General features: G+C 43.9%; 2 protein-coding genes across 11 annotated transcripts in view; both read left to right on the top strand.

The window, feature by feature from the left end:
• The window catches only part of LOC118367272 (ubiquitin carboxyl-terminal hydrolase 45-like), a 49,016-nt gene extending 48,497 nt beyond the window's left edge, over window positions 1-519 (top strand). The window contains exon 18 of the mRNA XM_052494066.1: window positions 1-519. This exon is cut by the window's left edge and continues 550 nt beyond it. The gene's annotated coding sequence lies outside the window, so the exon portion shown is untranslated.
• A 4,705-nt stretch (window positions 520-5,224) lies between these two features.
• pnisr (PNN-interacting serine/arginine-rich protein) lies at window positions 5,225-13,480 on the top strand. 10 transcript variants are annotated; one of them, XM_035750557.2, is made up of 12 exons: window positions 5,225-5,373; window positions 6,191-6,313; window positions 6,484-6,666; window positions 7,036-7,283; window positions 7,392-7,554; window positions 7,753-8,012; window positions 8,195-8,347; window positions 9,852-9,951; window positions 10,618-10,671; window positions 11,198-11,383; window positions 11,472-12,708; window positions 13,150-13,480. In XM_035750557.2, exons 2-12 carry the CDS (start codon window positions 6,226-6,228, stop codon window positions 13,178-13,180), a joined length of 2,703 nt encoding a protein of 900 aa, XP_035606450.1. In that variant the 5' UTR covers window positions 5,225-5,373; window positions 6,191-6,225; the 3' UTR covers window positions 13,181-13,480. The 10 variants fall into 10 exon arrangements, 8 of the variants coding, with proteins under 8 accessions (XP_035606450.1, XP_035606444.1, XP_035606452.1 ...); XM_035750551.2 differs by having other exon boundaries at window positions 11,469-12,708; XM_035750554.2 differs by having other exon boundaries at window positions 5,246-5,368; window positions 11,469-12,708.
• The last annotated feature ends 246 nt before the right edge of the window (window positions 13,481-13,726 follow it).

Genomic DNA, 13,726 nt, shown 5'->3' with positions numbered 1-13,726 from the left:
AAATGGTGATTGCCAAAATAGTTTTTGGTAAGAGAAATTATATAAAATTATGGGAAACGTATACAAAAATACCAAAAGAATGTGATCTCAAACTATTCCTGAAAGGAGAGGTCCATCATGTGGCAGGCCATCCGAGTGTTTTTCAGACCAATACATTACTGTGTTGGTCGGCACTGTTTTTTCCAAATCCTAGTTCTATTAAATATGCACACTGGTGCACAAACAATCTCTAACCACACAGATACAAACACATTGTGACGTTTAACAAAGGGACATTGCTACATATATGAATGCCAGCTCGCCGGACAATAAACGATTGTTTTCATTTCATTTAGTCTTTTTATCCCCATATGTTCTGCTGTAGTTAAACTAACGTGTGTTGATCAATCTTGGGATTCAAATGTGTCTCACCATTTATGTTTAATTGCCAAATTATTCTGGTCAAGTGAGGGATTTCTGTAAGTAAAAATAAAAAAATGTGTCCCCCTCCCCCAAACAAATAAATACTCAGTGCCTACACTCTTGGATTATTATGCTTCTGCATGTTAAGAACAAATAATTACGGTGAACAAATATTTGCATACAGACAGCTTGTGTGAAATGCAAATGCAAAACCATGAGAATTTGGTGAATTACCACAATACTAAGCCATATATGGATATGGTTCTACAGGGTTTTTCATCAGGCTTTCTTTTCCTTCTGAAAATACCAATCGATTTCAGTAAGGAACTCAGGACACCGTTGGCTCATGTGAAATCATATATATCGAAGAGAATAGATCTAATTTATGAAATGGGAAACCAACAAGGCTCAGCTTGCATGTTCTTATTTTGGGTGGATGTTTGAATCCTCTCTCTTCTTTTTCTCCGCCACGGAAAGTACTTGATAGTGGATGAGTACGGCTGTTGTTTTTACACTGGAATCTGTCTCATCCCTCTTTACTGTGTGAAGACGGTGCTGGCCATTAGTCAGGGGCTGTCACAGTGAATCCCATAGTTGCCATATTCACTCTGTCGGTGGCGGCGATGTGCCGTGACGGGTGCAAAGCAGTGCTGTTTGAGAAACATGTCGCGAGCTGGTGAAGAGGAGGTGGGTGTGGAATCAAGAAAAGGGCAACGTCTAAAAGTATCCCATCTTCCACCCTCCTGGTCCCGTACACACTGACATCCCAATCACGCTGTTAAAACATTAAAGCAGAGTGTCAAGCCACCCACCAACAACACAGCACGGTTTCTTTTCTTTTTTCATGTATTTGGTCTATTTTTAAAAGCAGGGGCTCTTGCTTGGGGACGTTCTCTTGAAGGATCAGATATGATTTTAATCTCAGTTAATGAAAGGGCCTGGTCCTCTTTCCTCTGTCATGGTGGTCATGGAAACCAGTGACAAGGGACCGCTGCAGTGTTCATCTCTTACAACAGTACAGTACAAAGGGACAGTGCTCAGGCTCAGCGTAACATTTAGTCACTGCCATGGAAGGCGGAAATCGAATTGTGTCCCCTTCAAGCTTGGAAGCGTATTGCTTTCAGGGCACTGGTCCCGTGGTACCATGAGTTTGTTTCTCACTGCCATGTTCTCTGTCAGCATCTGTGTTTGGCAGCATACAGTACATGGGTGTTTATTTTAGTCTATAGCATTATTGTCTTGACTTGTTGCCGTCTTGTGTTTCAAATGTTTATTTCAGAGGTTTTAGACAGAATCACAGTACAGGACGGAATTCAATCAATTTTCGGATAGAGCCGATGTGCTCTGTCCCAGACAGTCCACCAGATGGCTGCATGCACTGGATACAGACAGCTGTTTGCCATTGGAACTGAACAGGGCCTCGTCCAGTAGGGAAAGAGGGTAGACACAGATTGTATAATATGACTTCCATCTAACCTGGAGGAAAAAACTAAAAAATGCTTTCCAATGGCATTGACTCTCTCATTGATAAAGATCATGCCAATAGCCTCAATGAGTCCGTCGGTGCTCACTTGGCTCTTTCCCACTCTCTCTTTCCCCTCTGGTCATGGTCTCAATTTGGGTGCACTACCGAAACAGGGAACTGAATGGGGAGGTTCAATTCTAAATGTATGTCCATCTATAATTACGATGAGTATTTCTTTGTATTTGTATTCCTATACCCCCTTGTCCTCAGCTGCTTGCTAAATCTTGCTAAATAAGTTCAGGTCCCAAAAAATTTGAACGCAATAATTATTGATAAATTAAGTTATTTTTTATTCCTTTAATGTTCTTGCCAAGCAATGCATAATGTTTATCTTACAAACAACTGATAAAATATTTTAACAAAACCATTCCCCCTGAAAATAGATTACATTACATCGTATAACAATATATGACGTCTTCTAATGTAATTTTTTTAGACATTTCTAGTAAAAATTGTTGTTTTTACTAGAAGGCTCACTTGGGGTGACAATGTCTCATAGTGATTTTCGTGAAGGTCATTGTCCCTAGAGCTGGAAAGGTGTGACAGCAGTGCAGTAATAATGGGAGCTTTCTGTGTGTTATCACCCTTTCATCTCCATCTTTTCTTTCATCTCTCCACTTGAAGACAATTCACTGTGTACAAGTCTAATGAAAGAAATGTGAAAAATAATATTTTCATGTCATTCTTTAAAAACGATGAGACAATTTTATTTTATTTGACCTTCATTTAACTAGGCAAGTCAGTTAAGAACATATTCTTATTTACAATGATGGCCTAAAAAAAAAGACCTGCGGGGACGGGGGATAAGAATAATAGGACATAACACACAGCACGACAAGAGAGACACCACAACACTACATAAAGAGAGACTTATACAACAACAACAAAGCATGGTAGCGACACCACGTGAAAACAACATGGTTGCGACACCACGTGAAAACAACATGGTAGCGACACCACGTGAAAACAACATGGTAGCGACACCACGTGAAAACAACATGGTAGCGACACCACGTGAAAACAACATGGTAGCGACACCACGTGAAAACAACTTGGTAGCGACACCACGTGAAAACAACATGGTAGCGACACCACGTGAAAACAACATGGTCGCAACACAACATTGCAGCAGAAAAACATGGTCGCAGCACAAAACATGGTACAAACATTATTGGGCACAGACAACAGCACAAAGGCAAGAAGGTAGAGACAATAATATATCACGTGAAGCAGCCTCAACTGTCAGCAAAAGTGTCCATGATTGAGTCTTTGAATGAAGAGATTGAGATAAAACTGTCCAATTTGAGTGTTTTTTGCAGCTTGTTCCAGACTCTAGCTGCAGCGAACTGAAAAGACAAGCGACCCAGGGATGTGTGTGCTTTGGGGACCTTTAATAGAATGTGACTGGTAGAAAGGGTGTTGTATGTGGAGGATGAGGGCTGCACTAGGTATCTCAGATAGGGGGGAGTGAGGTCTAAGAGGGTTTTATAAATAAGCATCAACCAGTGGTTCTTGCGATGGGGTATACAGAGAAGACCAGTTTACAGAGGAGTATAGAGTGCAGTGCTGTGTCTTATAAGGAGCATTGGTGGCAAATCTGATAGCCAATTATTAGTAGAAAAAAAATGTAAGATTTTACCCTATGACAAACAATGGTGGTATATACATTATATTGCTCACATATACCCTTTCATCAGATATCATTGGAAAGCTTAGATTCCCAGCTATCTATCAGACACATTTTCAGAATTTTCAGGTCAACAGAACTTTGACCTTGAGTACATATCAGAATTACCTCTAAAATAATAATTCCTGGTTAATTTCAAAATGAGTTTCAAGTGGTTCTGAAAGGTCATGAAATTACCTTTTAAATTATGTATAATTTAACCAACCTTGAGAGCCCCAGCTACAACCATTGTTTAAAAATGGCCCATATTGTGCCATTGACATGAGTGTTAGAAGCTTAGCCATAGAATTCCATGTAGTAGGGCAGCTGCTTATGGATTGTAACAATTGTGATATATGCAACACATTTTACACTCACAGCTAGATTTGTAGACAGAGGGCCATCACAGGATTCATGCATTAGCCTTGTCAGAGCCTATCTTCTGTAGACTATGGCAGCTCGATATACAAGTTCAATCCCTGTACAGGACACTATAGCAGGGGCCTTGAACATATATTTCACGTAGAAATTCAGTCTCAAATCGTCACCTGTTTGGGGTCAGATACTGCTGAACATCTGAGCAAAAAAATACACGCCCATGTTCTCCTGGCTGGAGTGAACTCAGATGATAATCGCACTTGTGAGTGAGTGAGTGAGTGAGTGAGTGTTGTCTGAAGCTTGTGAGGTGTGTAGACATATTCCCACTATTTAGGGAATATGGTGTCATTTTGGACGCACCCAGAGATTCTTAGTTATGCACGTTTTTTAGTCCAGGACTAGAGAATATAAAACAGCCACTGTGGTCTTGAGATGACAAGGGTAGGCTATACCAGTGGAGTTTAGGTTGTTGAGCACCCTGGCAGATGCTCCGAGGAGCATCATCATGGAATGCTCACTACTCTTCGGCTGTTGGGGAAAGAACACGCGTGAAACCACTCTGAGGCAAAGAGGAATGCAGAGAATACAGAGACAAATAAGAATGCAAACAAAGAGAAGTGGAGTAGAGGTGAAAGAGGTGGAAAAGAGGTTCGTGTAAACGCTTTCTCTCCTCTTCTAAGACGCTCACTCTTTCCCACAGCTCTGTCTCCTTGTACCTGTTCTCCGTTCCTCTTTAATCTACACCATAACTTATTTTCTCCAGTGTTCATTTCAAGTGAATATGTCTTAATCAGGCCATAGGGGGTGTGTGTGTGTGTGTGTGTGTGTGTGTGTGTGTGTGTGTGTGTGTGTGTGTGTGTGTGTGTGTGTGTGTAAAGCTCACAATACAGTTCCCACCACCATCTCCTCTTTATTGACCTATTCCAATCCATACCTCTTAATGTTAATTTCAAGGGAATATGTCTTCCGGTGAAACTACTCTGAAAATAGTGTACCAAGCTACCAATTACTTCACACTGGAAGAAATTAAGCTACACTAACGCTACCCTTAAAAAAACATATATAAGGTAGTTAGATTTAGCATACCTATATCATGAAAAGATTCACTTTAAAATATTTACAATTACTCTACTAAATACAATTTGGGCCAAATTGTCATTTGGAAATAGCTTGTAATATGTACCAGAAGAATGGCAGTACATCATTTCTGCAGAATTGTTAAGTTGATTGTTTTGTCACTTTTTCATGATCTTTTGGCCGTAATTTACAATCAGCATGCCTACTTTTGGCCCCATAGAGCCCCAATGGGTTGTGGCGAGGTCGCCTCCTGTGGCTGTCCGCCAGACTACTTCCAGGTCGTAGCCATTTTGAGTGCTCGACGGCGAAGAACCAAGTCGGTGAGGTGGGAGACGCTCACGTTAGTTATGATGTTTCGTCTGTGTGCATTCTCATCATGCAGATGTTACAGTGGGTGATGTTAGCGACTGATCTTTGAAGCGTTATTCCAAACCACGGCTAGCTAATTTCTAACTTTCCAACCCGAATCTTGGAAAACGAGCAAGCTGACGATAGCTAACTTATCTGGCTAACTGTTAGCCAGCTGCATTTCGCACCGAGCCTGGGGAAATTCGGAAAAAAATTGACTGAAGAGGCAGACGAGTAATGCACAGTAGTTTATATAACACGAGTGTTTACCTACCTAGATATCACAAATTAAGTGCATGCAATGTAAATGAAATCCACTTGTAGCGTGAAGTGCAAACGTTCGCTAGCTAGCGCCACCCAGCAAACATCCATGTCCGCCTCAGTTAATTTAGGGGCGTGAATGTTAGCTAGGTAACTAGCTAGCCACAATTACGCAGATCTCAATTAGCTATCAAGGTTAGCAATTTAGCTTTGCCTTTATTTAATTCGTTGGCTTCAGTACTGTCAAACAATCATCTGCATCGATAACTAACGCTACTTGTTTGATCCAAGCCATTTGGGTGAACCGCCTCATGTTTACATAACTGAGGCTACATAACTAGCTTGCTAACACATTTATTTGTATTTATTTAACCTTTTATTTAATTAGGCAAGTCACTCAAGAAAATAATCTTATTTCGCAATGACGTCCTACCCCGGCCAGTCATCATACGTCCAGTTCGCATGGACGGTTCACATTGAGAATATCACTATTCAATTACAGTAATGTCATATCATGCTTCTGTCTCACATAGGCAGGCTACAAGGCGTAGGAACTACAGGGTGAGAAATGTGGGACCAGGGTGGACAGCCTTGGCCGCAATGGCCTATGAACCAGCAGCAGTGGATGCAGTCCTTCCAGCACCAGCAAGATCCAAGTGAGTGACCTGTATGCATGGAGCACTGTACAAATGGAAATTATCCAAGATTGGATTGGTGTAACATTGCTTTGACCATGCAGAATGACAGCTCAATCATTGCATTAGTTACAATTTTACAAAATGACACCCCAAACAAAGCTTCTCTTGTCTCTCTCTGTGTGGTGCAGGCCAAGTGGACTGGGCAGCACTGGCCCAGGCCTGGATTGCTCAGAAAGAGTCTACAGGCCCTACAGTAGACCAACAGAACATTCATCCTAATGGACAGGACATCCCTGGCATGGATCCTGTGATGCCCAATAACCATGGCTCCTTCCAGGGCGATGCCAATTTTGGCAGATTGTGGCAACCTGGTAAACTCTAAGCATAATTTTCTGGGGATGGAGAATATAGAAGGCTTATGTCAGTGATCTGTTTTCTCACGTTGCAAGACAATCATGCTTGCTATACTCAGTCTGTACATAATTTGTCATTATATCTCAGGGATGATGTGATGTCACCGATGTACTCCAGCGAACATGTTATGGGAGAATTTCACATCCACCACCTTAACAGAGCTGTGCCCCAATCAACTTAGTTCCCCTGCAGTCTAGTAGTTTGTTAGAATAGCATTACTGCAAGTGTATGTTTTTGATTTTTGAATGGTCTCTTGTAAGACAAGCCTTTTGGTGGGCTTAAAGAGATCCTAATAAACAATAACAATGTACATTTGTTGTTTACAGAATGGGGGATGCACGGTCAGCCCCCCCCTCCTCCTCCCATAGACCAGGTGTGGATCCCCCCAGGAACAGGACCTATGGGGACTGGACCTATGGATGTGGTGGCTCCCTCTGAGGACAGCAACAGCCAGGACAGTCTGGAGTTCTCTGAAGGCCACCACAGGGTCTACCCCCAGAACAGCCACGGCTTCGGGGGTCAGCCGGACAACTACACCATGAACCCAATGGCCATAAACCAGTTTGATTATCAGGTACACACCACACAGTTACATTAGAGTTTCATGGCTGCTGTTGTATAGGGTCTCTCCGTCATTCAACTAGTTTGGATGGTTCTCATTTCTCATTTTCTCTCTCTGTAGCATGGGGCGGTTGCTACCTACGGCCCCACATCCACAGGGTTCCACCCTCCATACTGGCAACAGGGTCCCCCACAGAACAGACGGGACAGGCCCCCTGGCTTTAGGGATCGCCAGAGGTCCCCCATCCAGATCCCCAAACAAGATGCTCCTGCTGCCGCCCTCGGTGAGCATCTTCACCAACACCTTGGTACAAAAACGTCCTCATTAAATGGCCACTGATCAGGATTTCATCCCTGGACACTTTCTGCTGTCAGAGAGGCAGAGACTTGCTTCAACTCTCTTGCCTTGAAATACCCACAACATCCTAAATGTTGTATCTCACCATGTTTTGTGTCTGTTGATCTCTACTTTTTTCAATTAGCTTTCCCAGGCACGCAGGAAAACAGACACGCACACACAGCATCCAATGACCTGGCTCTCCTCTCAGATGCTGTGAAGAGGCGCACCCTGCCGGCCTGGATCCGAGAGGGCCTGGAGAAGATGGACAGGGAGAAACAGAAGAAGCTGGAGAAGGAGCGCATGGAGAAACAGCGTGCCGAAATGGCTGAAGATGAAGACAAAGAGAGCGACGCGGTGGACGAGGGAGGCGATGGGCCTCGTTTACCCCGCAAGAGTAAATTTGTAAGCATCAATCACTTTTTGTTTCCATGGCGTCATGAATCCCATTAACCTTATGAACAGTGGGTTGAAATATCCCCAAAATAATTTCATTATATTCCTGTAAAACTGTGACACTAGTGAGCTTTCAGGAGGTCCTGTTGTCGTATATCTGACCTACCACCCCTTTCCCTCCCCTGTAACAGGACAGTGATGATGAAGAGGGTGATGAAGAGGAGAGGGAAGATGAGGACCGGGTCCTGACCAGGAAGCAGGAGCTGGCCAGCAGGAGCCCGTCACCTCCCCCCGAGGACCAGAGCGAACCAGAGATGACTGAGGAGGAGAGAGAGTTCCAGCTGGTCAGTTTTTGCTTACAGCTACCATTCTGACACGTTGGGGTGGGTGTAGGGTTGGGCGAAATATATCGAATTCTTGCGCGATATTCTAAATGCCTGTATCGCAAGAGTCAACTTTTTTTTTTTAAATTAGCATTTGTTGGCTTGAAGGCTACTTGTCTTTTTTTTGTCTCATCTCTTTTTGTTTAGTCTCTTGCTCCTTCTGTTCTGTGTGTACCTTCCCATTTATACCAGGGATCTGTATATAATGATGAGATGCTCATGTCTCCTCCCTAACAATGGGAATCGTCCCAAAGGCGGGAAAACAGGCGACAAACATATGACCATAGAAACGCACTGGGCTAAATTTGGATAGATTTTGGCGAGAGCGAAACCTCTCACTTCGCATCTTCTTCTGTGTTTACACACACACACCAAGCCACTCACAACAACAAAGATGAGAGATCACTTTCTATCTGACAAGCGGTTTCAACTTACTATTTGGATTTGAGGTTTGGTCTAACAGAATCGGTCATATGGACACCGAAACACATTTATATACTTTTTTTACTGTAATAAAAAACAGTAAAAAAACAGGAAAATTTATGCTCAGTTTGTAGGCGTGGCATTGCGGTACCACTAGCAGCATTTCAGCCAAAGACCGTTATACTAGCTGTCTAGTCTGTATTTTATACATTAGCAATAAGCATAAAGCACCTGTTATAAAGGAGTTGGCAATTTGTTCTCATTCTGAGAAATAAGGTATGCCATTCTGAACAAAATGGACAGGCTAGCACGCTGTTCAAACAGTTGGAGACGGACAGAAGTGTGTTCATAGCAATTCAACTGTTCTGTCTTGTTAGCTAGCAAATAGATCCAAGTTAACTTGAAATATAAAGATGAGCTAGCTATTCACTAGCACATGGGCTTGTGCTTGAGAGATTGTTTGACCTTAGTTTTCTATGCCTGCTACAAGAAGTGCATTGTCCATGGTTGTGGTTAAATTTGTAACAAAAAGGAAATTTTAATAGACAGACTTGAAGTCCAGATCAGTTATTATTGCAAAAAAGCAGGTTAATAAACTCTTGATAAAATATTAAAATTATTAGTGGGTTGTGGAAGGCTTACATTTAGCTTCTGTATACTTTCACAAGCCCTGAATTGATTAGATCAATGTATTGGACCTTTTTAATTGTACAACAAAGCTTATTTGGAGAACCCATGAACAACAAACAACAATGTACAATGTATATATTGTGAATCGCCTATAAGTTTGAAACAAATCTATACGTAATTTTTCGGCCACGTCGTCCAGCCCTATTAAGATGTCTTTTGTTATACATTTGTTTGTTATGTTATAGAGCCCTGGTGCTCTAATTGCGGCTCTGAAATTAGTGGTCCCTGTTTTCACTCATTTCAAAATATAACAAACACATCCTATCCAAGATTGCAAGAAAATTGCCCTCTTAACAAACAAATTATTATCATTAACTCATGTCAGAGCCTTTTCTCACATTTCTCTCCAAAGATGATTGTGACTAAAACTCTGCTGACGGAAATCCTGCTGGAGGTCACCAACGAAGAGATCCAAACTGTGGCCAAAGAGACTCACCGCAAAGCCACCAAAGGTCTGCTTACCCCCGTCTCCTCGAGCCCACGCATCATCTGTGCCTGTTACAAAGACATCATGTTTAAGCCTGTTTTATATAGTCTGAAAACGTCACTCAATTCATCTCCGTAAGTCAGGGTAATTGAGTGGCAAACTTGGGAGTATTTTCCAAATGTGATCATATGCATCTTCAACCATTCTCTGCTAATGCAACGGAAGAAAAAGAAAATGGCCCTGGTAAAGACAGCCAAGCAGCTGGTGTATTTAAAACAAAACAACAGTAACCTAAGCTGTTTTCCCTGGTTGCTGCTCCTGAAGGTCCTCCTGAATGACTGTTTCTGAACCCATTGACTTTATAACATACATTCCCCTATAGATCAGATTCACGTGACTTGTCCCCGTTTATCTGACACTAGTGCATTAGTACAGAGTGGTTATTCTCCCCTATTCCAACTGTCTTGACTTTGAATGTGTGTGACAGATGTTGTTTGTTAACCCCTTCTCTTCTCTCCGTTTTCTCATTATTTTTAATTCTTTAAATTTTTTGTTGTTGTTGCCAAAGACCGCTCTTGTGAATAGTGCATTATCTGTGCCCCCCTTCTCTAGAGACTTCTCTATGGTGGCTGTCTCTATGGTGGCTCTATGTGTTTTAACATGTTGTTCCTGTTGTTGATGTGAATCAAAGCGCCTGCCAAACAGCTGGCACAGTCAAGTGCACTGACTTCTCTGATCGGCATTGGTGAGTTCCCCTTCTTTTCCTCCAGGCGGGGGGGGGGTTGCTGGGTAAGAATCAGAGCTCAAACCCCTATCCCCTCACTGCTTTAGTAGCTCAGAAGAGTGACTGAGGCAGCCGAAGGGAAGGGTCCACCTCACAGCTAGGGTTGCAAAATTCCCCAAACATTACCAGAAGTATTTGTTATTTTTTTATTCTGGTTGGAAGGGAATTAGCTGTCATGGAATCCTCCAACCTGGAATTCTTCTCCCGGGATTTCTGATAAAACTGGGAATTTGGGGAATGTTTCTGAAATGTTGCAATCCTTCACAGCACAGTTTGTGTCTTAGCCTTAGATTTACAACGTTTTTTTTTCTTATCAGAACACTAAAGAGCATGCCATCTCACAGTAAGTGGGGTGTCAGTGGGTTTCTAGTATGAAGTTCAGTTGAAAATAAACAGACAGTAGGCTCGTCTTTGATGGGAAGCTTGGTTGGGTGTATGGTTAGTTGCAGCGGTCTTGCTCAAAAAGCTGGGGGCTCTGTTGTGGCAGGTGGACTTGGCGACTATGGCTCGGACTTGAGTGAGGACGAGGAGGAGCACAGCGCCCAGGCGTCCGAGTCCTCCGACACGGGCGAGGAGGAGCTGCACCACCGTATCCGGGAGAAGATAGACGCCTTCCGACGTAAGGAGAGGGAGCTGCAGGAGAGACAAGCGCAGGAGGCGCAGCACACACGTGGTGAGGGAACTAAAGGCAATATCAATAAGCAGCGGTGATGTTGTCTTTGAGTTTTAACATATATGTTTTGTTTTCTGTCTTCCAGAAGAGATGGCACTGGACAGAGTGAGCAGAGAGAGGGGGGATTATGATGAGGGCCAGTTAGAGAGCCTCCACAAACAGGAAGTGCGAGAGAGGGAGGCGGAACCCACAGTAGAGAGACGCAGGTCCCGCAGTGAGCCTGAGGTTAGCAACGAGGTTAGGCAGGTGGGTCGGGGTAAGGAGCGTGGCATAGTGCGGGGCACCAGCGGTTCCCCCAGCAACGGACGCAGCAGCAGCTCCCACTCCAGCTCCAGCAGTGCCAGCAGCCAATCGTCTTCCTTCTCATCATCCTCAGCCTCCTCACGCTCCTCTTCGCCCTCCTCCTCGCCCCGGAGGAAGAGGAGGCGCAGCCGCTCCTCCTCGCACAGGGCCCGCGGTGGCCGGCGCAGCCACAGTCGTGGCTCCCACAGACGTCACGGGGAGCGCAGCGGCGACAAGGCCCGGGAGAGGAGGAAGGGCAGTCGGAACCACAGCGCAGAGCGCTCTGCCCGCCACCGGAACCGCAGCCACTCTCGAGAACGAAGGGTCAGCAGGGGAGGCAAGAGCAGGTCCAAGGACAGGGCCAGCCGCAGCAAGAGCAGGGACAAGGAGAGGGACAGAGACAGGAAGAGGAGTAGGGAGCGCAGGGACAGTCACAGCCGCAGCAAGAGCAGGGACAAGGAGAGAGAGAGAGACAGGAAGAGGAGCAGGGACATCAGGGACAGTCACAGCAGCAAGCACAAGCAGAAAGCCTCCAGCAAGGATAGGGACCGGAAGAAAGACCGTAGCGGCAGCCACGACAAGAAGGAGAAAGAAAAGGAGAAGGAGAAAGAGTCAGATAGGAAGAAGGAGAGGCAGAAAGCCAAAGAGAAAGAGCGGGAAAAGGAGAAAGAGCGGGAAAAGGAGAAAGTGAAGGAAAAGGAGAGGGGGAAGGAAAAGGAGAGGGGGAAAGAGAGGGATAGGGAGGTGAGCTCTGTGGTGGCGGAGGAAAGCAATGGAAAATCCAAGAAAAGGAAAGAAAGCAGCGATCACACAGACCCTCAAGGTGACAAGCACTCCCATCAGGGTAGCAAGGCTAGCAAGAAGGGCTCCGCCAAATCTAGCAAGAGGTACTCCGACTCGGAGTCGAGCAGGTCCCAAACCCCCGAGCTTAGCAAGGAAAAGAAGTCTAAGAAATCCAAACGTAGTCGCTCAAGATCAACGGAAAAATCTCACAAGTCTGGTAAGAAGGCAAGCCGCAAAAACAAGTCTAAGTCACGATCAAGGTAGTATTCCATTTTTTACCATTTATTTTTCTGTTGTATCATGTTTCTGTTGTCATATTGGAGGTGGACTGCCCAGTAATACTTATTTTGTACAACTTTCCTTGTTCTCTGTGAGGGCTCAAGGCTACCTTAGAAAGATAAATCATTAATCTTTTCATGATGTGTAAGGAGAAAAAAAGGAACCATTTGAAGCCAAGTTTCTGTTCCTCTGTCTCCATAGTGCCCCCTGTTGGGCATGTGCAGCATATCAATCTATTTTAGTGCCTTGTGTGAATGTAGTAACTGTTCATTCACAAATCAATGCAATATATTGTCCTCGTGATGAGCTGATGTTAACAGGGCCCCAGTGAGGGTGTGACTGTTTATTTAGCCTGTGTGTCATTTTGCGTGTGTGTGTGAATGGTGCAGCACCATTAATGTTCCCCTTTGCGTCTGTTTCAGGTCCACGTCTCCCGCCAGGCGTAGGCGTTGAGGAGCGCAGGGCTCCCTGATCTGTGCACTTTTAAATTCCATGAGTTTAACAGGCTTGTCTCATTATAGAGGCAATGGTGTAGGTGAACTCTCCACTCCCCCCCACCTATCTTTGTAAATATGTTATTTTTAAGGGCAAGTCGGCAAACAGGACATTTTGAATGCTAGGTTTTTGCCTTCTATCATGCAAAGCTCGGAGGCTTTGTCGTCAGTAGAATCTTGGAAAGATGTGTCATTTTAAAAAGCTTGACAGGATAAACATATTAATGTAAATTGTTGAATAAAACTGAAATGATCCCTTGTTCTGAGTATTTTCTTTATTTGGGGGGGGGTGTGTATCATTAAACCTGCAGTAATTTGTATTAAGGGCAATTGATAACATGCCATTATTAATTGTGTTTAATTCTAATGGCAAAGAGGAACATTTTGCTATATGAACACTACAAATTCATCCATACTGAACAAAATAAAAAATGCAACAGCTCACACCAGTTGCTTATAGCTGTAAGGTGGAGTCCGTCTACCTAAATTTAAGTCCCATAGTTCA

This window comes from Oncorhynchus keta, chromosome 34 (genome assembly GCF_023373465.1).
Source record: "Oncorhynchus keta strain PuntledgeMale-10-30-2019 chromosome 34, Oket_V2, whole genome shotgun sequence".
Taxonomy (NCBI): domain Eukaryota; kingdom Metazoa; phylum Chordata; class Actinopteri; order Salmoniformes; family Salmonidae; genus Oncorhynchus; species Oncorhynchus keta.
This window is presented reverse-complemented; position numbering and strand designations above follow the sequence as displayed.